The sequence below is a fragment of the Arvicanthis niloticus genome, chromosome 2 (assembly GCF_011762505.2).
Source record: "Arvicanthis niloticus isolate mArvNil1 chromosome 2, mArvNil1.pat.X, whole genome shotgun sequence".
In the NCBI taxonomy this organism is placed as follows: Eukaryota; Metazoa; Chordata; class Mammalia; order Rodentia; family Muridae; genus Arvicanthis; species Arvicanthis niloticus.
This window is the reverse complement of record NC_047659.1, coordinates 132,183,771-132,209,372: the sequence shown is the minus strand read 5'-3', so window position 1 is coordinate 132,209,372 and position 25,602 is coordinate 132,183,771. Positions and strand designations below refer to the sequence as shown.

The 25,602-nt window shown below is 47.0% G+C and overlaps 1 protein-coding gene across 7 annotated transcripts; it reads right to left on the bottom strand.

Annotated features, from left to right (window-relative positions):
* Sgk2 (serum/glucocorticoid regulated kinase 2) lies at positions 1-24,597 on the bottom strand. 7 transcript variants are annotated; one of them, XR_013108957.1, is made up of 15 exons: positions 24,465-24,597; positions 20,082-20,309; positions 18,793-18,852; positions 18,203-18,252; positions 17,635-17,692; positions 17,380-17,463; positions 16,289-16,420; positions 14,252-14,364; positions 13,933-13,969; positions 12,959-13,045; positions 8,962-9,057; positions 7,899-8,058; positions 5,461-5,550; positions 2,181-2,254; positions 1,074-1,196 (listed from the first exon to the last, which is right to left on the bottom strand). XR_013108957.1 is itself a non-coding variant. In XM_076930183.1 (14 exons), the coding sequence occupies exons 3-14, from the start codon at positions 18,826-18,828 to the stop codon at positions 1,032-1,034; spliced, it is 1,104 nt and encodes a 367-aa protein (XP_076786298.1). In that variant the 5' UTR covers positions 18,829-18,852; positions 20,082-20,309; positions 24,465-24,597; the 3' UTR covers positions 1-1,031. The 7 variants fall into 7 exon arrangements, 4 of the variants coding, with proteins under 4 accessions (XP_076786298.1, XP_034351197.1, XP_076786299.1 ...); XR_013108955.1 differs by having other exon boundaries at positions 7,903-8,058; XM_076930183.1 differs by lacking the exon at positions 2,181-2,254 and having other exon boundaries at positions 1-1,196; positions 7,903-8,058.
* Positions 24,598-25,602: the final 1,005 nt, after the last annotated feature.

The window sequence follows — 25,602 nt, the reverse complement described above, 5'->3', positions numbered from 1 at the left end:
TAGGGAATTCTTTGAATATTGAAAGGTGTGGAGGCAACCATACCCAGTAACAAATATCCAGTGGGTTTAATACTACCTGAAACAAAGACACCCTCCATATACAGCAATGTGAAACTGAAGGCAACACATGGCAGGCTTACTACATTTCATCAATTTATGCACTGAAATAAAAATTCAGATACCAAGAGGCGCTGGTCACCTACACAGCATTCTCCCCTTTCCTTCAGCGTTTGAACCCTTTTGTAAAGAGAGGTAGCTTGTGCCCAGGCTCCATTCCAGGAGAGCTGGAGGATTTATGACACACTAAAGGAAGCTACCAGACAGGGCTTCTGGGCAACCCACTTCTGTGGCCAGTAACCACTTTGTGACCTGGAAAGTCAATATTCAAAGCTATCACGGTTCTGATCTGAAGTGTTTTCTGAAGGTTCTTGTGTTCAACTGATGGAGCCTTTAGTCAATGATTGGATCACTATCCAGTGAGGGGCTCAGGGTTCCTCAGCAATTTAGTTCATTCATAGATTTGTAATTTTATAGCATGGAGAGGTGATAACTAGGAGGTAGGCCCTGCTTGAAGGAAGTAGGTCACTTGGGAGTATCTTATCTGAAGGAATCTTATTCCCAGTCCAGACTTCAGTTTCTGCTTCCTGGTAGGCATAAGGTAAGCTACTCCTTCCAGCAAGATGACTCAGCTCTGGCTGAAGATCACAGCAATGGATGACCCAAGTATGGGCCTTTACTTCCTGAAATTGTGAGCCCAAATAGATGTTCTTTACTTTTCTTGCATAGTTCGTCACTGCCTCAGCAACAACAAACAAAACAAAAATGAAAAACCAAGGCAAGTCAGAACCGCAGGCTGGGTACTTAGGAGCCTATCCAGCCAGCCTGAGCCCTGAACTGTTCTTTCGAGTGATGGAAAACTCTTCTCTGAGTCACTGTGTCTTACTGCTTTGGGACTCATTGTGTCTTAGTGCAGCAGAAGGTAGTTCCCGCAGGTGCCAGCTGGGCTTGGTGGCTTCCTAAGTGCTTGTCTCTCAAGAGTCCAAGATGTCATCATCATCCTGTGCATAGGAAAATCCGAGGAATGCACTTGAGGCCCCAGAACTGCTGGCCATGGTGTCAGGGGTGCAACCAATGGACTTGGACACAGCTTCCTGGGTGAACTCTGGGTCAAAGTGTTTCAAGTCAGCAGGTCCTTCCTGTCAGTCAAGAATGAGAAGGGGGGCAGGGATCAGAGTAAGCTACGGATCCCAGAACTGGGAGGGCTGTCAGGCCTTCCGGTCCCAGTGCCTTCTGGTCCTTCATATTTAACAGTAAGTGTCTCATGCTCCATACCAATCCTCAGACAAGCCATTAGTCATGTATATACCTCCTAAATGCTTACCATATGCTCAGCTCATAGCACTGGGAAAAATGGACGACAAAGCAGAGGGAACCTCTACTTTCAAGGACCACATATGACAGAGGAGAGACAGGAGGATCATTTAAGAGACTGATAAATTCCTAGATAATAGAGACCAAATAAGATAATATGGTAGAGACACTGTGGCTGCTAGGCTATATTGGAGAGAGATCTATATAGGAAATGGCAAAAAAAAAAAAAATGATTGCAAACAAACTAAGCATGGTGGTGCACATTTAAAATCCTAGTTCTTGGGAAGGGGAGACAGAGGAATCAGAACTTCTGGGTTATCCTTGGCTACAAGGTAAGTTTGAGGTTATTCAGGTGTATCTAAGAGCCTGTCTTTAAAAAGATACAATGCTGGCCATAGTGGTTAATCCCCTTAATCCTAGGACTAGGGAGACAGAGACAGATGGTTCTCTATGAGTTTCAGGCCAGCCTGGTCTACTGGTCTACCTACATAAAGAATTCTAGGACATCCAGGGACAGGGATACATAGTCAGACCCTGTCTCAAAAAAAAAAAAAAAAAAAAAGAGCCGGGCGATGGTGGTGCACGCCTTTAATCCCAGCACTTGGGAGGCAGAGGCAGTCGGATTTCTGAGTTCGAGGCCACCCTGGTCTACAGAGTGAGTTCTAGGACAGCCAGTGCTACACAGAGAAACCCTGTCTCGAAAAAACAAAAACAAACAAACAAAAAAAAGATAATAGATTTTCCATTTCCACTCCAGGGATAGAAATATATATATATATATATATATTCATTGCTCTCTTCAGACTCACCAGAAGAGGGCATCAGATCCATTACAGATGGTTGTGAGCCACCATGTGGTTGGTGGGAACTGAACTCAGGACCTCTGAAAGAAAAGCAGTGCTCTTAACTGCTGAGCCATCTCTCTAGCCCCTATATCTCTATCTTTTAAACATGGGCTAGTCATGTGACTGCCCAATCAGGCTTGAAAAGGGCATCTTGGTATCTCTCTTGGTACTCTGAGGCCACCATACACACAAACTCAGAACAGGAAAAAATCACAAGTGAGAAATTCCAGACCATCGGTGACAACCGTTTCACTACTAACCACAGATTGAAGCTCCACAGAGAAATGTTGGCCTGGTATACTCTGAAAAACCTATAGACACCAGATAGAAGCTTGTTCAGGGCCCGGAGAGATGGCTCAGCAGTTGAGTTGATGCTCTTGCAGAGGAGTTAAATTTGGTTTCCAGCACCCTCTCGAAAGCTACACAACCACCTGTAACTCCAACCCCATGGGATCTGATGCCCTCTCCTGGCCTCCTCTGGTCCCTACACCATACCGGCCTGCACATACCCACCTACATATGTACTCAATCAAAATAAATAAATAAAATCTTTAAAAAGATTGTCATTTAGAGTGCAGGAGCAAAGCAATACTAGTGTTCCTATAGAGGAGACACTGCCCCTGGGGTTTATGACATAAGCAGGTGAGCAAGTGGTGGAAGGGTCTGAAGATCTGCTTTAGCTTGCAGGTCTTGGACTGAGGAAGCCATGGCTTCCAGCTTCTCAGAAGAGCCACAGGGTGCAGTGGTCCAGCCCAGGCTCAGAGTTCCTGAACCAGAATGTGAACTCCTCTCATCTTCCTTGGCTAACATTAGCTACATAGCTCCTGACAACCAATTATTTTCCAGTTTCTACAAATGAAGAACCTGGTACTAAAGCAATGTGTACAAGGTCTCATTAGTAAGAGCAGGACCAAGAGTCCTCCCGAGTGTCTTGCTTGAAGGCTGATGTACCACCGTATTTTCCTGTATCTCTTCCTAGGATTCTGTGAGCATTCCCTCTTGTGAACCAATGTTCCTGAAAGGAACTGTACCTGCCATCAGTCTGATTAACTGATTAAAACTTCAGTAATTATGGGAAAGTTGGAATGTTGCAGGTCTAGAGCCTAATTACAATTTACCATGGGCTATCATTAGCCACTCTCCCTTATCAGCATTACTTACCCACCTCAGTGTCTGACCTAGCATCCTGTGGCTAACAGATAAAATCTTTGGAATGTATAAAAGGCCATAAGAATGTCTTTAGGGAGCACTAAGGCCTATGGCAGAGACATCTCCATTTTGTTGTAATCCACCAGAATATCTGAAGAGTGCCTTGATTTATCACTTTCTTTGATCTCTTATTATAAAATGTTTATGAAACTGTCACCATACTATTACTGTCATTTTAAGCCCTAAGAACAAAAAACTGGGGTGTAACTGAGTGACAAAGTACTTACCTAGGATGTGAGGCTCAGTTCCATTCCCAAGACAAAATTCAAAAAGGAAGTAACATCTCAGGACCCTGTACTATATGTCTTATCTGACCATTTTTATCAAGAACCTGGTGCTGGAACTTAGTCCCCAACAAGCAGTGTCTCAGACTGGTGACCTCGTGTGAGCCATGGAGTCTGCAGTCTTTCTGTTAGTCAGAATGAGTAATGAGCCAGACTTGTCAGAAGTGGACAAGGCTGACACTTCAAAACTGAGTATCAAAGAGAAGAAAACAGCCCAGCAAAGAAAACTACAGGGGGAGAAAGCATCCAGACATCATCAAATGATGATGAACTTGTCCCAAGAGCAAGCCTGGGGGGGGGGGCTGGTTCTAGGCTTGTAGGTGGAAATGGTATTTGTTGAGATTTTAGGCACGTGCTCATGGATTCCCACCTATACTGCTTGCCAGGCCAAGGGCAGCAGTAGCCGTTGCTTTCAAACACCCCAGTGGTATGTAAATCCCACTGTCAAGAATCTCACCATTGTTGGTCTTGGCATATGTAGTCCTTCCTCTTTCAGGGCAAGCCAACTTTAGCCTATATGGGCACCCTCAACTGCTCTGACATCTTCATGAGGTTGTCTGCTTTTGCAGCTCCTTAAATTCATGTTCATTTCTGATGCAGCATTAAATTAAATATAATCACACGCACGGAGCGGTGCCGCACACCTTTAATCCCGGCGCTTGGGAGACAGAGGCAGGTGGATCTCTGACTTTGATGCTAGCCTGGTGCACATAGTAAATTTCAGGAGAGCCAAGGCTACATACAGAATCCCCATCTCGAAAAGTGTGTGTGTGTGTGTGTGTGTGTGTGTGTGTGTGTGTTTGTATGTATGCATGTGTGTATGTATGTATGTAATTGTACACACTCACAAAACTGGTGCTAGCTGGCCATGGTACTTGGTTTGAAACCAGTCAGGGATACAGGGATGATGAGATAGTATCTAGACTCCAGGAAGAATAAGGAAAAAAATAAATCTAGTGTCACATTCATGGGCAGGACTCTCTAAAGGAAAAATGTAAACAGTGAATGGATTCTGGTGGTGTTCAGGTGTAGAAGGAAGTCTGCCCACAGTGGCTTCTGTTGTCTGGTGAGATACCTACCCATTTCCCCATTGCTGCTTTCAACTTCATTATACACACTTCATACAAGAAATACACATAACTTTTATCAATAGGAAAAGATCTAAAGCTATGTCTCTGCCTGGGCATACTATTGTGACGCAGAACACTATAAAAATCTGTACAGGCACTGGGTGGGGGTGACAGGTGCCGGTAATCCCAGCATTCAGAAAGCTGCATAGGAGAATCTTAAACTGAAGGCTAGCCTGGGCTACCAAGTCTCAAAAATAAACATTATATCAGCTTTGTGGAGTTATGGTGCTGGAGATAAAAGATGAAGGAGCAGTCCATGGCTCATTTTCTAAGGCTGACCTAGCAGCCAGGGGCCAGGGCAGCTAGAGCCAGTTCTGATTTTTTTTGGGGGGGGGGGAAGGAGGGTTCGAAACAGGGTTTCTCTGTGTAGCCCTGGCTGTCCTGGAACTCACTCTGTAGACCAGGCTGGCCTCGAACTCAGAAATCTGTCTGCCTCTGCCTCCCAAGTGCTGGGATTAAAGGCGTGCGCCACCACTGCCCAGCACCAGTTCTGATTCTTGCTGCCTTGTGTGAATCACTGAGACTCTCCAACCCTTAGCATTACCAGCTATATACAGAGAGTTGGCCTAGAATCTGGGAATTCAGAAGCCAAAATCTGGAGTGAACCCTGTGATTGCTTACCACATTTGGGTTGAAGGGTGGGGTCAGCCTCTTGTGGTACAGATCATCCCAGTTTATGGGACTGAAGAACACGTGGTTCTTTATGTCGAGCTGCAGGAAGAAGACACTAGTCAGAAGCCGTCCTTGCCATAGCTGCGCCAAACTGGCACCCACTATTGGCCACCCACTAGATAGACCTCTGCAGCTCTAGGCTAATCTGCTCAGCCAAGAGAGCATTCTGTCAACAGACGTCCCACCTCCCACATCATCTGAACCCAAATTCTTCCCTACAACACAGGTGCCTTCCACAGCTAGATCTCAGGACCCATCCATACTGTTCCAGGCTCTGGGGGCATTTCTGTGAGCAAGGCTGTGGAACTGGTTATAGAGGGCTAGGCCCAGCAGGGGGCGCTTGAAGACAGCCTCCCGCTTCCATGTACATTACTACATCTTGATTCTTCAGAATGCAACCCAGAGAAATAGAACAAACCCACTCACTAACAAAGACATGAGGACTAAAGGCCCAAGAAGAACAGCAGATTTCCAGAGACCCAGAAGTGAGGAGTGAATCCTGGGCGTGAGTCTCCACTTCTTCCAGCAGGGTCCTCCCTCTGTCTACTTCACTGAACAGTTCTGTAACTCCTGTCAGTATGGCCTTCCAGAGGTTTGATTTATGTGGACACAGCCGAGTTTATCTAAAGAGTCATGGGCTTGTTCTAAGATGCAAACTCCTCTTTGGAAGGAAGGGATCAGTCTTCCCGGAAGTCTGGATCTTTAAGTTGTCTGCGGGAATGAACAGGCAAATAGCCAAAGTGTTCTCACATGTCACAGTACCTGGCATGGAGATCGTTTAGTGCATATAATGTTTACAAACCCATGTTCTATGTCAGACATGGGTCAAAAGCTGTGCTATCCATGGGGGGGCAGTCCTGGAACCTAGTCTTTAAATAGTGGGTCTGCTGGGACTGCAGTTACTTCCTCCTCGTTTGAGACAGGTCTTACTATGCAGCCATGGTCAGCCTGGACCTCACTTTTTAGATCACCCTGCCTTTGCCACATGTGGAGGTCAGAGAACAACTTTGGGGAATTAGTTCTCTTCTGCTACCATCTGGATCTTAGGGATTGAACTCAGGGTGCCAGGCTTGATAGCAGACACCTTACACCCAAACTATCTTGCTGGCCCCGAAATGATCTTACACTGAGTAACGAATAAGATTGTCTTTAAAGTGATGCCTTAGTCTTAAAAAAGAAAGAAAGACAGAAAGAAAGAAAGAAAGAAAGAAAGAAAGAAAGAAAGAAAGAAAGAAAGATGCATGAGTCAAGGGAACAGATTATGAATCAGTGAATTATTTGTCTCCATATGTTAAGTGTCCAACGGGTGTCTGGCAATGTGAATTGCCCAGGTATTTGTGAAAAGCAAGATATCTGTGCAGTCTCTCCATACGGAAGCAGAAGGAAGTTTCTAGAAAACTTAGATCACACCACTCCTCTACTCAACAAACATACTCTGCTTCTTGCCATCCTCCTCCTTGTTCATACCACAGGACTCTTGCACATGCTGTGCCTGTGGCTGGGAAGCCTACTTCTGGTTCTTTACATGGCTCCTCACATTCCAAGTTCAGCTTGTCACCTCTTTAGAGAGGACGTCTGGCCATGGCAGTGTGAAACGGCACGATTCCCATACACTCTTATTGTCTATTTTTGCTCAGTGTTCATTTTCTTTCTGAAATTTTGTCACACTTGGTGATGATTGCACAGAGTTGTTTTTTGTCAGTCTTCTTCTACCTTCAAGATTAACCATTCAGAGACTCAGGCTACTAAGTCCCTAGCACCTAGCTCAGTGCTGGTGCAAAACAAGGGCTCAGCAAATATTGGTTGGCTAAAAATAAAATCCTGTATTTTTAAAAACGTGGTTAGGGGCTAGAGATATGGCTCAGTTGGTAAATAAAGTGCCTGAGGACCTAAGTCTGGATTGCTAGCATTTAGGTAAAGGCTGAGAATTAGGGCGTATTCTCTAATCTCAGAGCTGAGGAGGCAAAGACAGGAGGCTCCCCGCGGTCACTGGGCAGTCAGTATAGCCAATTAGTGAACTAAGGTTCAGTAAGAAACCCTGTCCCAAGAAATAAAGTAGACAATTGGAGAAGACATTTGACATCAACCTCTGCCCTAAACACACACACACACACACACACACACACACACACACACACACACACACACACACAGACACAGAGAGAGAGACAGAGAGACAGAGAGACAGAGAGACAGAGAGAGACAGAGAGACAGAGACAGAGACAAAGACAGAGAGACATAGACAGAGACAGAGAGAGTACATGTATTCAACTGACAGAAAGGTAATTTCTAGGCAAATGAACTACAGAGCAGCAGAAGACAACCCCACCCCAGATGCTTCTGAGCTGTCTCTGCAGGAAGGGACCAGTGCTCTTCTGCTTGGTCACCTACAAAGTCTTCCTTGGAGCCCAGCCGCTGCCTCTGGTCCTTGTGGAGAAGACCTTGCAGAAGGTCACAGGCAGCCACTGTCCGGCCTCCAGGGATCTGTAGCGGCTGATGCAAAATGTTCTCATACATCTGGGCCACGTCTGTGTTGAAGAAGGGGGGCTGGGAGAGACGGGAGAAAAGCTGGAGGCTCAGCCAGAAAGCCGTGGAAACAGGTCTCATGGAGTGTTAGAGCAAGCTGGATAGCCCGGAGGATCTGTCCAGGCCTGTGTTCAGGGCCACAGATCATGGGGCAGGTAGGGAGAGAAAGGACCTCCAGGCTTCAGAGCAAGACAAAGGATTGCTGAGAAAGTCACAGGGTCTCCCCATCCATTGGAGGCTCATGCAGGTCCGTGAGTGCACTAAGTATTCTACTCTCACCTCCCTCATTTCTGCCTGGCCTGACAGCCATCTTCTGCCTGAGGCTACAAATTGCCAGATCAGAGAAGATGAGGCTGGCAACTATTAAACCATAGAGCTGAGAACAGAGCAGAGTTCTACCTTCAGAGTCTAGCCCTCCTGGCTCTTCCTCCAGCTCCTCCACCCACTCACTAGTCCTTCTATGTACTCAGAGCTGACTCTGTGCTGGAGAACGCAGCCCAGAGGAAAGCCAGCCCCGGGAAGGTATCACAGGCTTCCTTCCACCTAAGCATACAGTCCAGGGTGGCTCCCAATCTATCAGCATTGTGATCTTTCAGCATCAGTTTCCCTTTTGGTACAATAAAAGTAACTATACTCTGCAAAAAGGGTGTGTTATAAATGGAAGCTGCTAAAATCACATTATACACACATATACATATATGTATACATATATGAATATATATAGATATATATGTATATATATGTATATGTATATATATTTCTTATATTTTATTTATATTATATTTCATCTTTATATTTACTCCCCAGAGTGGATGGATAGCTCATTAAATTCTCCATGCAAAGCTAGAGTAAGCTACATAAACCGGGGACCGCCCTCAGCTTCCCCAAGCCACGCGTGCCCTGTAGACGTCTCTGTCCACTCACCAGGCCATGCAGCATCTCATAGAGTACCGCTCCTAAGCACCACCAGTCCACTGCTCGGTCGTAAGGCTCTTTACGAAGAACTTCTGGAGCCAAGTACTGTTGAAGAAGTGTAGTTATTCGAGGACCCCCTAGTCTCAGTTTCTCTATCTATAAACAAAGCACTCAAAGGAGAACCTCAGCAGGGGTTGTCAGAGCTTCTCCTGCACTCATCAGTATTCGCTCACTAGAGGTCTGGTTGGTGATGGGCTCTTTGCAGTGCACTGGGGCATACCGGAAAGCAGACAAGACTGCCCTGCATGGTTATGCATGTTGTACCTCTCACAAGAGTATCAGCCAAAAGGGTAAAGGGAACAACAACCTGTCTGTGATCTACTCGCCAAGCCAGATCTGCAGTTCAGAAGCAGCCATGTCTTCTTATTTGTATGTGGTCACCTATAGGATACCAGTGTCCTAAGCCTGGGAAAGCCCTGGCAGCACCTCGTAATGCATCTAGAGGACAGAAACAAAGCTAAAGGAATGTGGCACACCCTTGTTCTGGAAACCTTAATGCCAGGGGAAGGGGCAGAAAGGGGTGCATTCCAGGCCACACTGATGGGATCATGCCAGGGAGCCATGCCTGGCACAGGGAAAGAAACTGAGGCAGTGCTGTGTTTCTGCCCATCCCAAGGGCTCGTTGACCTCTTAGCCTGGGGTTCTTTACTGCCAAGGAACAGAGTCCCAGCAACAGAAACAGCTACCCTGAAGGACTATTTGGGTCTATGGAAGGGAAGAGAACCATACAGCCCTACACTGTCTTCAGTGTATGGGTCTAGAAAGCAATTGACCTGTCAGACCTTCGGCTTCTTTATCCTTAAATGGAGACATGATCAAAGTGGTAAGCTGGAGATATGCTTGGTATATAAGCGTGAAGACTTGTATCCAAGTCCCCAGTAGCCACATGCAAGCCAGGTGAGATGGCTCCAGTGACATGGCATAGGGTCGGGGTAGAGACAAGCAGATCCCTGGATTGTTGGCCAGCTAGCCTAGCCAAATGGATGGACTCCAGGTTCAGTCTGGGACATTGTCTCAAAAAAAAAAAAAAAAAACCATAATATGGAGAGTGATTAGGGAAGACACCTGACATCAACTATACACAGGTGCACATGAATCTGTCCATATCCATATGAATATGTGTGCATACTACACACCTACACACACACACACACACACACACACACACACACACACACACACACACATATATATATATATATATATATATATATATATATATAGAGAGAGAGAGAGAGAGAGAGAGAGAGAGAGAGAGAGAAAGGGACATGGAGTCTCTATTGGGGACACAGGAACAAAGGTAGAAATTCTTGTCTGTGTGCCTGAGACTTCAGCAGTGACATTTCTAGAAGAAGGAATATCTCCTACATGAGTTACAATTCCATATTCCCCCCACCCCCTATTGCTAGTTGTACCCAAGAAAGGACTGACTGTTGTCAGGCTTTGGAGGCGTCAGCTTCATCAAGTAGGTACCCATGTGCAAGCATAGGTAATGGTCCCTGCTGGGAGAGGTGGCCTGACCATCAGCTCCCTGAGTACCAGCTGGAGGACCCCATCCGAAGGTCCAGAACAACTCTGCAGGCTGATGGAGACAAACAGGAAGGCTCTAAATTCCTGCCCCAGGGTGAACAGAGGGGAGCAGCTCCGCTTTGCAGCCTGAACCCTCTGCTCCTTCTGATGCCTGCTCAAGCTGCAGGGACCCTCCTGGTTCAAGGCTCAACATCCAAGACTGTTGGATATTCAAGGAAAGGTTTTAAACCCAAGGCAAGCTTGGTAGACATGTGAATTCCTGCTCAGACATGCAATATTTACCGATTGACTGACTGACTGACTGATTGATTGTGATCCTGGAGGTTGAACTCAAGGCCTCATGCATGCCAGGCAGCCCTAATTATTATCTTGAGGTAGTGTCTTACAATCCCCCTGCCTCACCTTCTCAATGAGGGTGAGGGTGGGGATTACAGAAATCCACACATTTTAACCACTTAGGATCTCTGAAAGTAGGTAGATTTATGTTTAATACTTCCAAACCCTGACCTTAACTCTCAAGCCAGGCTCTCATGGTCAAGGACTTGGGCCTATGGAGAGGTGCGGTCCAATACAGTAGCCACTAGTCACATGTGGCTATCAAACAGTTGCTTCTTCAGAGGACCAAGATCTGTGTCTATTGAAATGTGACCAATCACAGCTGAGATGGAATATAAATCTAAACTATTCTCAGATGCTAGATAATTGTAAGACAGAAAAAAATCATTATTTCAACATTTTTTACATTGTGTGTGTTTGCATACACATATATAGAAAGGTCAGAGGACCAACTTAGAAAAATCAGTTCTGCCAGGCAGTGGTGGCGCACGCCTTTAATCCTAGCACTTGGGAGGCAGAGGCAGGTGGATTTCTGAGTTCGAGGCCAGTCTGGTCTACCGAGTGAGTTCCAGGACAGCCAAGGCTATACAGAGAAACCCTGTCTCGAAAAACAAACAAACAAAAAAACAAAACAAAACAAAACAAAACAAAAACAAAAAAAAAACAAAAAAAAAGAAAAGAAAAGAAAAATCAGTTCTGACCTACCATGTGGGTTCTGGGCATTGAACTCAGGTCCTTATGCTTGGCAAAAAGTGCCCTTACATGTTAAGCCATCTTGATAGCCCTATTTAACAAATTTATACTGAGTATTTATTAAAATGAAAATATTTGAGATATATTGAGTGAAATAAAATATATTATTAAAATTAGTTTCACCAATTTCTCCTTACACAAAACACACACCAAGACAAGTCGTAACTATGCAACCTGGCTAGCCTGGAACTTCTTATGTTGTCCAGGCTGGTCTCAAATTCACAGAGATCCACCTGCCTCACCTTTCAAACGCTGGGATTAACAGCATGTGCCAACATGCCCCAGCATTACCTGTCTTTTTTTCCTCTGTGTGTGTGTGGTGCTGGGGATCTGACCCAGGGCCCTGACGGGTGCTCTACCATCAAGTCACACACTGTTCCTGTCTTTTTTCTTTTCTTAAAGATTTATTAAATTTTATTTTATGTGCATAGGTGTTTTGCCTACATGTATGTCTGTGTGCCACATGTATGTGTACTGCCCACAAAGGCCAAAAGAGGGTGTCATATCATCTGGAACTGAAGTTACAGATGGCTGTGAGCTGCCACGGTGCTGCTAAGACCCAATTCCTGATCCTTTGCAAGAGCAACAAATGCTCTTAACTGCTGAGACATCTCTCCACCCCTGTCTTTATACATACATACATACATACATACATACATACATACATACATATGATTTATTTATTTCAATTTTGTATGTATGGGTGTTCTGCATGCACCACTTACATGCAATACCCATGGAGTCCAGAAGAGGGCATTAAACCCTTTGGACCTGGAGTTATAGACAATTGCTGTGCGGATGCTGGGAACCGAACCCAGGTTCTTTGGAAAGAGTAACCACTGTTCTTAACCACGGAGCCATCTCTCTCCAGCACATGATTTTACTTTTTAAATATATATAGTTTCCTAGCATGCCTGAGGCTCTGTGTTCAACCCCTAACATCATGATAAATAAATAAGGTTTACATGTATTTGTTTTTGGCTTCATGAAATTCCCAGCTACCTTGGAACGTACTATATAATTGAGGCTGGCTTCAAACTCTAGATCTGCCTGTCCCCACTTCCCAAGTGTTGGGATTGCAGGCGTGCAAGCCCACATCCAGCTCTAGTTGACCTATTTCTGTTGGGCAGCAGCTGAATTCACCAGAGATAGCTGGGTCCCCAAAAGCTGGTTCCCTGATACTCACGAGGAAATGAAGAATAGGGCTGACTCAGGCAAGCGCTTAGGAGAATGAAATAAAGCCCCTCTGCTGGAGCTTGGTGGTTGTATTTAGTGTCTGTGTCCTCAGCCATCCATACTCTGCTTTCTCCACAGATCTTCCACATACCTCAGGGGTGCCGCAGAAGGTGGATGTGGTCTCCTCGGGTTCTACACATTCCTTGCAAAGGCCAAAATCTGTCAGTACCACGTGACCCTGTGGGTGAGAGATGTGGCCAAAACTCAAACTTCACAGCAGTGGCTGTAGAGTATGGTGAAGCACACATAAGCTGTGTGCTTTATGCAGACTCAGAGTCTGTGGCCTGGATGCCAGGAGACCTCATGGCACAGGCCGGGGACATGGCAGTCTGCGATTGTCCCTAGTTTGTCATGACTCGGGCCCGTACCTACAACAATGGCAACTCCAGGATGTTCTCGCTGGATAACAGTCCTCTTGATGGAGGGCTGGAGTCTGACATGCCCACCAGCGCTAGCTGGGTATGAGGATGGAGAAGGCAGAGAGATATTGAGGGACTCTTAGCAGACTCCCAGAGCTGCCATGCTTAATCTTCACTGCACCGCTGGGACTGTTCTCTTTTCCAACATTATGCTGCCCCCTAGAGGACAATCCACATCTAGCAACTGAGCGCTGAGGGTCATGGAGGCCCAAATCTCTTTGTCTCAATTTATTCCCATCCTAAAAAGCAATCTCTGCTTAGGCCCCAATCCTGTGAGGTTTGTTGAGGCCTCTCTTGCAACCACAGTGTGCCAGTTCTGTGTGTGTGTGATATATATATATATATATATATATATATATATATATATATATATATCATGTATATGTGTATGTGTAAGGTATGTATATATGTATATATCTGCACTGATATGTGCACATGCACATAGACTCCAGTACACATGAGTCTATACATACATATGTACAAGGTCACATATGTACACGTACACACACAAAAATAAATGCTACTATATGCATACATACGTGATACATAAGTTCCAATATACACAGACCATGTTTAGAGAACACAGATTTGAACTTCATGTATAAACACACACACACACACACACACACACACACACCTCACACACCTGGCAGTCCAAGAGAATGTTTTCTGGCTTCAGGTCTCTGCAGGAAATAAGAAAAAAAACAGCCATTTAACTGAGTGAATTGGGGACTCTGGTCCTAGCAGGAGAACGACTCATGGAAGCTTCCACAGGAGAATAAGGGAAACCCAAGGAGGCTGGCTCGACTCTAAAAACAGAGGACAGTCTCGGAAAAGCTTCCAAAAAGGAGGAGAGTCCTCCTCCATTAAAGGACCAAGTTCACCGAAACCTCACGGCCCACACAATCCCTGTCTGGTGGAACAAGAAGGTTCTGGGACTGACATGAGCCAAGAGCAGGCTTCACCTGTAGATGATGTTGAGAGAGTGAAGGTAACCAATGGCGCTCGCCACCTCTGCAGTGTAGAACCGGGCCCGGGGCTCCAGGAACCTGCGTTCCCGCTGTAGATGGAAGAAGAGCTAGGAGAGAGGAGAGAGAGATGGTGGCTGGATTCCAGCTCCCAGTCCACGAGACAGGGGCCATCAAGACTCTCTCCTCTGTGCAGGCTACTCGCCCTATTCTAAACTGCAGTGACTTGAACCAAGAGCTTGCATGCTAACTCCACCCTTCCGGGCACTTGGGCTCTCCATGGCTCCAGTCAGCATAATTAATCAGCTACTGTGTTCCAGGCTACAAGTCAGGCCCCTTCACGCCTCTTATTTAATCCTCATGACCGTCTTCAAGATCCCTACTGTGATGCTTGTGTCAGAGGAGGAGGGGTTGAGTGATTTGTCTAAAGTCCCACAGTTCAGAGTTGGCAGAGCAGGGACTTGAAACCAGGTAGTTCAAGACATACTTTGTGTGTGTGTGTTGTGGGGTGGGGCAGCTGTTAGGACAGGGGTTAGACTCTATGTAACCCAGACCGGCCATGAACTCACAATCCTCCTACCTCTGTATCCCACATGTTGGGATTACAGGTGTGAGGCACCATGCTTGGCAAAAAAAAAAAAAAAAAAAAAAATGTGCTTTTCTCCCACCCACGCTTAGATGTCCCTGTTTTGTCTGCTTTGTGCATTGCAAAGCCATCATTTTGGGATGCGCAGGATGAAGCCACCCCTGCTGGACTCAGGCTGAAGAACATTTGCTTACAGGTGAAATTTGGTGCAACCAAGAACCCCACTAAATCTTGCCCTTTGTTCAGGGAGACAAAGTAAAGACCAAGATTGTGCCCAGCTTGTCCCTCCCCTGTTTTGGGGTTAGCAGGTGGCTCAGGTCTCTACTTAGGCAGTGACATCAGGATAGAGGGATGTTTCCGTGGTTAAAGTGCTTGCCATGCAAATATGAGGACCTGAGATGGTTTGTATGTGCTTGGCCCAGGGAGTGGCACGATTAGAAGGTGTGTGGCCCTGTTGGAGTGGGTGTGTCACTGTGGGTGTGGGTTATAAGACCTTCATCCTAGCTGCCTGGAAGCCAGTATTCTGCTAGCAGCCTCCAGATGAAGGTGTAGAACTCTCAGCTCCTCCTGCACCATGCCTGCCTGGGTGCTGCCATGCTCCTGCCTTGATGATAATGGACTGAACCTCTGAACTCGTAAGCCAGCCCCAATTAAATGTCCTTATAAGAGTTGCCTTGGTCATGGTGTCTGCTCACAGCAGTAAAACCCTAAGACAGGATCCAAGTCCAGATCCCCAGAAACCAATTTAAATGTCATATGGCTGTGACTGCCTATCTGTGATCCCAGCCTTAAAAGATGGAGACAAAGGGACATCAGAACAAACTGAAAGACCAGCTACAATGTCAAGCTCTGGGTTTGCTTAAAAGACCTTGACTTGATGAAAAAAAAATGGAAGAGAACCTGGGAATGACTTTTGACATCAGTCTCTGGCCTCTATGTGCAAATGCACACACACACTTTCATGTTTGCCCTGCACATAAAAATGTACATATACAATACATATGCATGGAAATAAATAAGATTTTTCCTTTTTTCTCCCCTTTGTTTTTTCAAGACAAGGTCTCTCTGTGTAGCCTTGGTTATCCTAGAACTCACTCTGTAGACCAGGCTGGCCTCAAACTCATAGAAATCCACCTGCCTCTGCCTCCCAAGTACTGGGATTAAAAGCATGTGCCCCTATTGCCCAGCTAAGTAAGATTTTTAAAGAAATGATAGTGACGGTTATCTCTACCCTGTGGCCTGCGTGTGGGAAATGGCAGTATTGGAAATAATGACCACACACTTCTCTTGGCAGTGACCTTTCCTGGAATCTATGAGAGTGAGTTTGAGAAGCAACTTACTGAGCTGAGCCTCTGTTTCTTGGGCTAGCAAGTGGGTCTGTTGTAGGGGTGCAGTGGGGTACACAGTGGGCATGTGTGAGGACAGCTCCCCACTGTCCGTCCACTCACCTCTCCCCCGTTGACATAGTCAAGCACAAAGTAGAGCTTCTCTGGGGTCTGGAAGGAGTAGCGCAGGCCCACGAGGAAGGGGTGCCGCACATTCTTCAGCAGCACGCTGCGTTCTGCCATGATGTGGTTCTGCTGTGGAGTCACAAACAGGGGTCCATGTCACAGTCCGGTACATTCCAGGTGACCTTGCTTATGGAGGTGTCCTGCCCAAGACTTTCTCCTTGCCTTGGTTTAAATGCCCACATGGGCTCTCGATTGTCCCCAGCCTCCTTGTCTCGTACTTAGAAGTCAGTGTCTTGGGCCTCAACCCCAGCCACTTCAGACTAGTGTAACTCCAGAAACCCCTGCCCTGGAGTGACAAGCAAAGCATAGACTCATGACTTTGATCCTGCTATTTTATCCATCTGTAAAACCCAGCCTCTCTGCCTCCCTCCCTCCTCCCCACTCTGTGTTTGTGTGTGTTCAAGACCATCTATAAGACATGGATGACAGCTGCCTCCCTCTGCCCCTCTCCACCATATTCTTTGAGACAGGGTCTCACTGGACCTATCTCCGCAGTACTGGGATTAGAGAGACATGCTACCATGCTTAGCTTTTTATGCGCGTCCAAGGGGATCATACTTGGGTCCTTGTGCTTGCACAGAGAGCATTTCATTGCCTTAGCCATCTCCCTAGCCCTTGGACACGCCACCTTTATTTCTCAAACTATCAGAGTGCTATTTACTGTCAGGGTCCATTCAAGGCCATCTATTCAGGAAGACCTTCTTTGCAAGCTGGCCAGGCTGAAGGGACCTTTGAAGAGGGCATGGTGTGAGCCCACAGTGTGTACTTGGGAGCCTGATACCTAGAGAGGGCAGAGAGTTGGTCCATCAGAGGATCCTCTTAACAACGGGCCTTCTCATCCTCCTGGGGCTCCTAGGGAGATCGCTTGGCCTGCCTGCCTTCCTCTAGAAAGGTTAGGGTCCTGTGTGCTGCTGGACTTTCTGAGCTGTTCCCACCAGACCTCTCGGAGTTGGGACCGTCTTGGGAAGCCTCCCTAGGCTGGAGATGAGGAAGCAGGAAGGGAAGTGAGCTTTCCTAAGCTCTGGTACCTCTTTGTTCTTTAAGATGGATTTCTTTTGCAGGACCTTCACTGCATAGAAGGCTCCGTCTGACTTGCGCTTGGCCAGTAGGACCTGAAAAAAGGAAAGACACAAGACTTCAGGGATGTTGGGGTTCCCCTGGCAGTCCCCACACCCATTCTTCAGGTGCATGGCATGTGAGCCTTTGCTTACATATAGTAATGGAGACAGCAGGGGGAAGGCTGCAGGGGGAGAGACCCCAGCCTCCCCCTGGGGCTTACTTACCCTCCCATAGTTCCCTTTGCCAATGATTTTAAGGAAATCAAAGTCTGTGGGTCGGGCACTGTAGACAGAAGAGCCAGGATTAGTATTTGGAAGCTCAGGAAGCCGGGACTCTGGTTAACCTGGAAAAGGCTCCTGGAAAAGGAGCCTCATGGCCTTGCCACTAAAGAACATGTTTCACAACCCAGAGCAATTTAAAAAAACTCAGCCTTACACACCTCCCCCTACACCTACCCAGCTCACAGACCAGTTAATATCAGGAGAGACAAATCAGATACATGGTACACAAGGCAGTCTGCCCACCCACCCTCCTCCCCACCATGAGAGTAGGAGAAGGGGCCTGGAGAGTTGCTGACAGTGCAGTTGTTTGGGGTCATTCTAGGCAGAAGGCTCAATCTGGGTCAAAGCAGGGAAGTTAATGAGAGATGAAGCTGAGTGGACGTGGGGGAAGAGGGATTCTGGGCTAGCTGGCAAAGGTTTTGAGGGCACCGGAAACCTTAGATTTTATTTCTAAAGAGAACCAGCCGCGGGACAGCTAGGTAGGAATTTTGTCTTCAAAACCAGAACTCACTTTGGGTTGGCTGATGGCCCCAGGTTGATGTTCCCATTGGCCCTAGAGGGCTGAAGACATAAAGAAAAAAGCAATGAAGATTGGCAAGCTCCCTCTCCTTCTTTTGACCTAGGCCCTGGTTCTGCCAACATCAGTACTAGCTTATCCCTTCCCCCACCCTCCCCATCCCCCTATTCCTCTTTTGGTTTTTGTCCCTTGTGCCCACCCACTCTTCCATCTAATCACTCACATCAAACTTTCTTCTCCTAACAAATCATGACAATTGTAAAGAAAGAAAACTGAAGTCAGAGAGTTGTTGCTCAAGGCCTTACAGGCACCCAGGGTGGGACTTGAACCTATATATTTTCAAAAACAATGCCATAGGTTTTTTTTTTTTTTCCTTACCAAATCTACTTTTTATAACCCCCAGCTAAATCTCTCTTTAATTTTCCTTGCAAGTGGCCATCCCAGTGAACTCACAGTAACCTGAAAGGTCCAAGTTCTGGTTGAAAGGCCATGGGGCTGGCCAGGATCTCTACAGATTTCCTCAGCCTTGGGAGAAAGTGAGTCCCCGGTGCAGGGTGCTGGGTATAGGGAGGAGGACCACTTACCTGTGGGCTAGGAACTCCAGGTGGGCTAGAGGCCATTCTGTAGCTGTGATCAAGTAGGCTCTGGGGGGCACAGGGAAGAACAGGGATGAAGGAGCTTGCCCTTCTAATACAGCCTTAGTAGCTCTCACCCCAAAGGCCAGCAGTCCACGGATGCGCAGGACAAACAACATTTGCCAGCCCAGCCTTTCTCACCAAAACAATTCAGTGGGGTGGACAGGAACAGATAGGGTGGCTCCTGCCTGATGGGGTCTCTGCAAAGGTTGGGGACACCGAGGACAGGAAGACCCTTGTGGTTCATAGAAGTTCCAGAACTTCAAGGTGGCCAGAGCAGGAAGGACCCTTGCAAGCCTAAAGCTGAGTACTTCTCTGTACTTCTCAGTGAGGAAGCCAAAATCTTTTAAAAGGCCTTATGTAGTTTTGTTTTTCTATTGTTTTAGACAGAGTCTTCCTCTGGAGCCCATGCTGGTCTTGAGTTTGCTATATATCCTAGGCTGGCCTAGAACTGCCTTGGCCTCCCAGATGGTGAGAGTGCAGAAATGGGTTACCACACTTGATTTAGAAAATGTCTTTCTAGGGTCCCACCTTTTGTGGGTAGACTGGGCTTTCCAGACCCCCAGCTAAGCATGTTGGCAAGCCTGAATTCTTGTGGGTACTCCCAGGCTGAGCTCTGTGTTGAAGACAACCTTCTGGCCCCTGTACTTTCTCCAGTGTCCAGTAACAGCAGCTGCACTGGGGACTTTGGACCAGAGTCATGGAATTCCCCAAGTAGCCAGTGTCTACATGAAGTCAAATGGTAGAAGCAGTGGGCAGCACAGTGGAAGTAGCTGACTGCCTAGGATTTGGTTCAGGGCCTCGGAACCTCGTAGAGCCTACCCCTCCCACAGGGGTAGGAGCAAATTGTTCATCTAAAAGACCCCAATTTTGGTTGCTGTGGGGCCTGGGTTATATAGCCTGGCATCTCTTAGATCACTGGCTTTCTAGGGAAGGTCTTAGAGGCACTACTCTTATAGCTGGGCGGGACACTGAAACCCATTCTTGTGGCCAGAAACTTCCATCAGGTCGGAGACCACCACCAGCACAGAAAATAGCTTCGGGGGAGGCAGGGTATTCCCCAGCTAGGCAGATCTAGAGGTTCAGCACCGCCAAACTGCACAGTTGTAGAATTAATTCCAGCAGAGGGAGTGCATTCCGGCCTCTCTGATGCACACCAGGCTGTGACACCTCCACCCCTCCCCAGGTGGTCCCCCATGGGTCCTGTGCCTGGCCCTGACTCCCCAGGCCCCACATACCTATGCAGCCTGAGTAGAGTAGAGCCTCTGGGAGATGCAGCAGTTGGAGGCGAGCACAGGCTCTCTCTGTTCTCCCAACAAGAGCCAAGTGTCAGTGCCTGGTGCCCCCAGCACAGATCTCAGAGCTTCTAGCAGTGGCAAATGAGGGAACTGGTGATGTCACACAGGATCCAGCAGCTCTTAGGTTGGGATGGGAGACCTCTGTCCCCCCAGGGTCACCATTTCTCCCTAAGAAATGAAGGATTACACAGAAGTCACAGGAGAACCTGGGGACCACTAAGGACTGTAAAAAATGTATGTGTGACTGTGTAGGTCAGGGTATGTGCTCTCTGCAAGAGTTTCGTGCAGAGATGTGCTTTGTTGTGTCTAGTGTGTCATTGTGGCACCGGAACTCAGATATTTGTGTGTGTGTGTGTGTGTGTGTGTGTGTGTGTACATGTGAGTGTGTGCACCTATGCTGAGTTCATCATTGTTTTGCTGTGTGTGCAGTGGATAAAATATCCCGACATTTAGTGTGTCACTGTACAGTATGTCTCAGCATCTATTTTTATATGTATATATAGTCTATTTACTATGTTTGTGTGAGTCTGCTTTTGAGTGTCTGTGTGTCTGTCTTCAGACAAGAAATGTGTCTAGTAATATGTGCACATTGACTATGTAACCAAATGTATGTATAGGTCCATCACTCTGCGTCTGTGTCCATATTGATGTGTGTTGCATAATCTTGCTCTCTCCCTTATTCTCTCTCTCTCTCTCTCTCTCTCTCTCTCTCTCTCTCTCTCTCTCTCTCTCTCTGTGTGTGTGTGTGTGTGTGTGCAAATATGTGCATATATATCTCCCATCTGTTAGAACCAGGTGTCTATCCGGGCATCATATCTAAGACTATGTGATCTAGAGGAGAGGTCCAGCGACCTGTCTGAGCTATGGTCATGGAGAACAACCCACCTGACAAAAACCTGTTGATGCTTCAGGAAAGCTGGAGCTGGCTCTCTTGGTTTTGGACTACTGAGCCCTTGACCACCTAGGTCTTCCCCATGGGCTCTTCAAGAGCTCTGGCCCACTGTCCTTAAAGCAGGCCTGGCTGGCTCACAGCTCTTTTGCTGTGTAAGGGCTCACATGTCAGGAGCTCACAAAGGTATTGCTGTTAGGTGTGACCATTAAGTTCCCACAGGGTCCTGATCCTCACATGGGATCGGGACGGGTGGACAGGCATTCTGAGGAAGGAAGGAATGGGTGGTGTCAACACTGTCTTCTAGGGCTTTCTGTGGCTATTCAATCAGTTTAGGGGAGGGAACAGAACAGAGAGTGGGTGGGTCAGGCATTCTTAGAGACTCTACACTTCAAGGAACCTGGAGGTGTTGACCCAAGAATACTGCAGTAAACAGTATCAAAGCCTTTCGTTTTCCCACCAGTAGAAATGTTGAACCAATACACAAGTCTGCAAGGTGATGTGTTGACAAAACACATGTCCTTCCAAGGACATTTCAATAACAAGAACCCCATGGGGTCTTCACTGGGCAGAAGCCAAGGACAGCTTAGGTATCCCCACCTGGCACTTAGGAACACCCCAAGCCATGTTGGCTCTGCTCCTCACTTTGCATCCTGGTTTACCACCTGTTTTTATTTCTTTCTGCATTAAACTCCTCTAAAGAGTTGTCTGCCTTCCTCAACTCACTTCTTTTCTGTTCTGATCCTGTACCCATCTCAGGTTTCATCCTAGAATCCTTAGGGATCAGTGGACAGTGGATGACTGTCCACTCGTGTGCCGGTGGTGACACCAGTGTCCTCATTGTTTAGCCAGCTGAGGCTTTGACAACCTACCTGTCACTCTCCCTTTACCCACTCTACTCTGAGATGTTCTGATGTCCCTTCTGTCTCAGTCCTCTGATTGAACTCTCCTCCTCTTCTCCTCCTACCCTGGCTCAGTCCTTGGGTCTCCACTCATTTCCTACACCCATAACCAGTTCAATGGCCCCAGACATCACACGGCTGACTTCTAATAACATGGCAGAGGCCTCCATCTCAGAGGCACCTCTAGGTACCTGTGCTGACTGATGTTAAGTGACGGGTTGTCTTGGTCTATCTGGGGTTTAGGGCTTCCGTTGCGGAGCCTCTGCAGACCTGAGCAAACCCCTAGCCCTCCACGGTAGCTGTCCTGTCCTCTGGCTTTGTTTCCTTGTCGCTCTTGCTCTCCAACTGTGTCACTGGTCAAGCGCTCAAACTAGAGGATCTGCTCATGAAGGCAGACTCTTCTGGTATTGAATTCTTTTACATCTAGAACAGGCCTGAGATATAGGCAGTTTTCATGACACATTTGACTCATGAAGTCAAGGAATGGAACAATGGATCGTGGTACATATAGAAAATGAAAAATTACATCACCCAAACCTCTGCCTATAGATGCCTACAGGGATCAAAATGGGGGCACACAGCTGATACAATTTTTGAGGAGAAAACAAATTTTAAGAATAGTGGGTGCACTGGGGCAATCATTTTATTAAAGTGAAAAAAAAGACAACAGGCATTTGCATAGATAACTAGAACAGAAGCAGGAAGCCTCGAACTATTGAACTATTGCAGAAAATTTCTCATAGTGTCAGTTTAGTTACTAAAGTACCAAGCCTCAGCAGTCCTTCAGAATGTTCACTGCCCACTCTCCCTGTCCCCTTGACTAAGACCCACCCTATCCCACCCCTGCTGAGTTGATCCTGCATTACTGTCTTGTGATACAACCTGACCCAAATTGGAATCTCTCTCTCTCTCTCTCTCTCTCTCTCTCTCTCTCTCTCTCTCTCTCTCTCTCTCTCTCTGTATTTTAGAGGACAATTTGCAGTAGTCAATTCTCTTTTCCCACCCCACCAGGGTCCCTGAGATCGAACTCAGGTCATCAGGCTTGGTGGCAAGTGTCTTTACCCAGGGAGTAATCTCACCAGGCCTTCTCTTATTCATGAGCCCTAAATATGAACCCTCCCATCACCTGCTGCTGCTTAGACTTGCCTTCCTCTGGCCATGTTCGGTAGGCTTGCTTCAATATCCCTAGACCTGCATGATGGGCTAGGTCAGAACAACAACAGTTCTGTCTCTTGAGAACATCCCCTAACCCACATGGCCTGCCTGCCTAACCCACTTGTGGTTCGTATTTGTCACTCTAGAAACTTTGTACAGTGTCCCTCCTCCTATCTGCTTCTGTCATTGAACCTGCCTTCACTCCATTGGACTGTCATTTACCTGCCTTCTTAGCTCAAGGGCTAGCTTGGCCTTCTTTTGTTCTCATAAACCCCATAGAATAGGAGCTATCACCATCCACGCTCTGTGTGTGTGTGTGTGTGTGTGTGTGTGTGTGTGTGTGTGTGCGCGCGCGCGCATTGCTGAAGATTGAATCTAGCACTGCTAACCAAGTTCTCTACCTCTAAGCTCCACCCCCAGCCCTATTATCCCTGTTTAAATGAGGAAACCAAGGCATGGCGAAGAGAAATGACGTGAGTGAGATACCATGTTAATAAATGAAATAAATTGGATTTGAACCCAGGCAAGCTGACCTCAAAACCCACAGCCTAGAATCTCCAGAAGCGTTGACAGTTAGAAATGGAAATACATGAAAGTGGAGAGGAGGTGAGTCTGGGATGGGCTGGTTCATCAAGAAAGAAGAAATCAGGAAGTCAGCTGGGAAGAGACTTTCGCTACTTTGTAGGTTCTTTTCTCTTCCACCCTTTTCCACCCCTCTTCTTCCACCGTTTCAACCCCAACACTTGATAGAAGAGAAAAAAGGATAGAAGGAAAAAGGGGGTGACATTTTCTGTAGACTACTTCCTGCTGATTAGGGGCATTGAGTTCTTTGGGGGTAAGTTTGATCTTCACAGTCAGGATATCTAATTTCTTCTTGTTGTTTCTTCTTGGTGCACAACCACTTGACAAACTGCAGCAAGCAACAGGAACCAACCAACAACGCACACAGCTTCCCGGGCCCTAGCATTTACACATCCTCGGAAAAGTCCCCAGAATTCCAAACAACACACAGTCACAAAAGAAACTCTGCAGCTGGCAAAACCATGCCCCTGCTAGAGCATGAGGCAAATCATAGTCAGCTGCTGTGGACAGTCTCATCCCACACCCAGGATTAAAATGAAAACACACCCTTACAGTATTTCTGTGTTTTTAAAGAAACCAAAATTCTCACTTCAGAAAGGGGAGAGGCGTTCGGGAGGAAGACAACTTGGATAGAAGAAAAGAAGGAAGAGAGAGACGAAGTTAGGGAGGAAAGGGGGGAGAAGGGTATGAAAAAAGTGTGTAGTTTGGAAAGAATCTAGCCTAGGGTGGAATAAATCAGATCCTGCTGTAAACTGAGAGTAAGGCAGGTGCCCTGTTCACAGGGAAGCTCCTCACCTGGAAACCCCGGGTTCCAGCGCAGGTCCCGAAGAATTATGCTCTCTCCCACTGCACCGTCCTTCTGACCTGAAACTCAATCCTGACTCACTCTACAACCTTCCCAAGTAGGAGTGACCTGTCACTCACTCAGCTGACTCTCAAACCAGCACAGGTTCAGCCTCCCAGCCCCGCCAGCTTCAGGACCTTCTGGTTACTAATTAACTGCTGGATTGAATCACCATGGTTACTGCACCACTGGCTCCCGGACAGCTGTGCCCTGGGGACCCTCCGAACTGTTAAAAACTGCAAACTTAAGCTGTGTGACCTTGGGCAAATGACTCCAGCTCCCAGAGCCTTACGTGACTTCCTGAGCCTCCACGAAGTCTCCCCTAAGTCTCTCCAGACACTGTAACATCTTCATTCTTGAATTCACCTCCTTTCCATAGTCCAGCTGAAGTTAGGCTTGTCCCCTTAACCCTCCCAGATGCCACTATCTGAGTCACTTCCTCCTTCTCCTGGAACATGGAGAACGGTCAATAAAAAGACCTGTTTCCTCCAACTCCCTCACACCGTTTCCCTGAGGAGGGCTGCCTGCCTCTGCATGCAGAGATTGCCAGACATCTCTCATTCTCTCTTGCATTGAGCTGCTGCCTAACCACCCAGGGTTCACCCACCCTGACACTATTTTAGGAGAGGAATGCTAATGGAGTCGAGATCCTGCTCTGAATGTTGGGAACCTGAGTGTCAGGCACCACACCGGGCTCAGCTTGAACTGAAGGAATTTTCTGTGAATGATTAGAAGCTGCCAGGCCAGGCATTCTGACTCAGGGAGCGGGCAGGGTCAGGCAACTGGGCAGGTGGGAACAAGATATTCCAAGTGACCTCTCTGCAGTGTTTGATTTTGATTTCAGTGTTTAGAGTTTGATTTCACTCTGTTTAAAATGGTGTGCCATGTGTTCTAGGCTGGCCTGGAACTCTCTATAAAACTGAGATCAATTTTGAACTTCTGGTTCCCCCACTTCACTTCTCAAATACTGGGATTACCGGTGGTACCATCATGCCCAGAATTTATGTGATTCTGGGGATCAAAGCCAGCACTCTGCATAAGCTAAGGGAGTACTCTGTACAAGCTACTTCCACAGCTGGTCACCACTGA

Bases quoted from the DNA above. Each gene is read 5' to 3' on its own strand.
- Sgk2 (XM_076930183.1), bottom strand. From the start codon at position 18,828: ATGGCCTCTAGCCCACCTGGAGTTCCTAGCCCACAG. The intron at 17,693-18,202 runs GTGAGTTCTGGT...TTCTGTCTACAG, and splicing joins GGGCCATCAGCCAACCCAAA to TGCCCGACCCACAGACTTTG. The intron at 14,365-16,288 runs GTGAGTGGACGG...CCTCTCTCCTAG, and splicing joins ACTATGTCAACGGGGGAGAG to CTCTTCTTCCATCTACAGCG.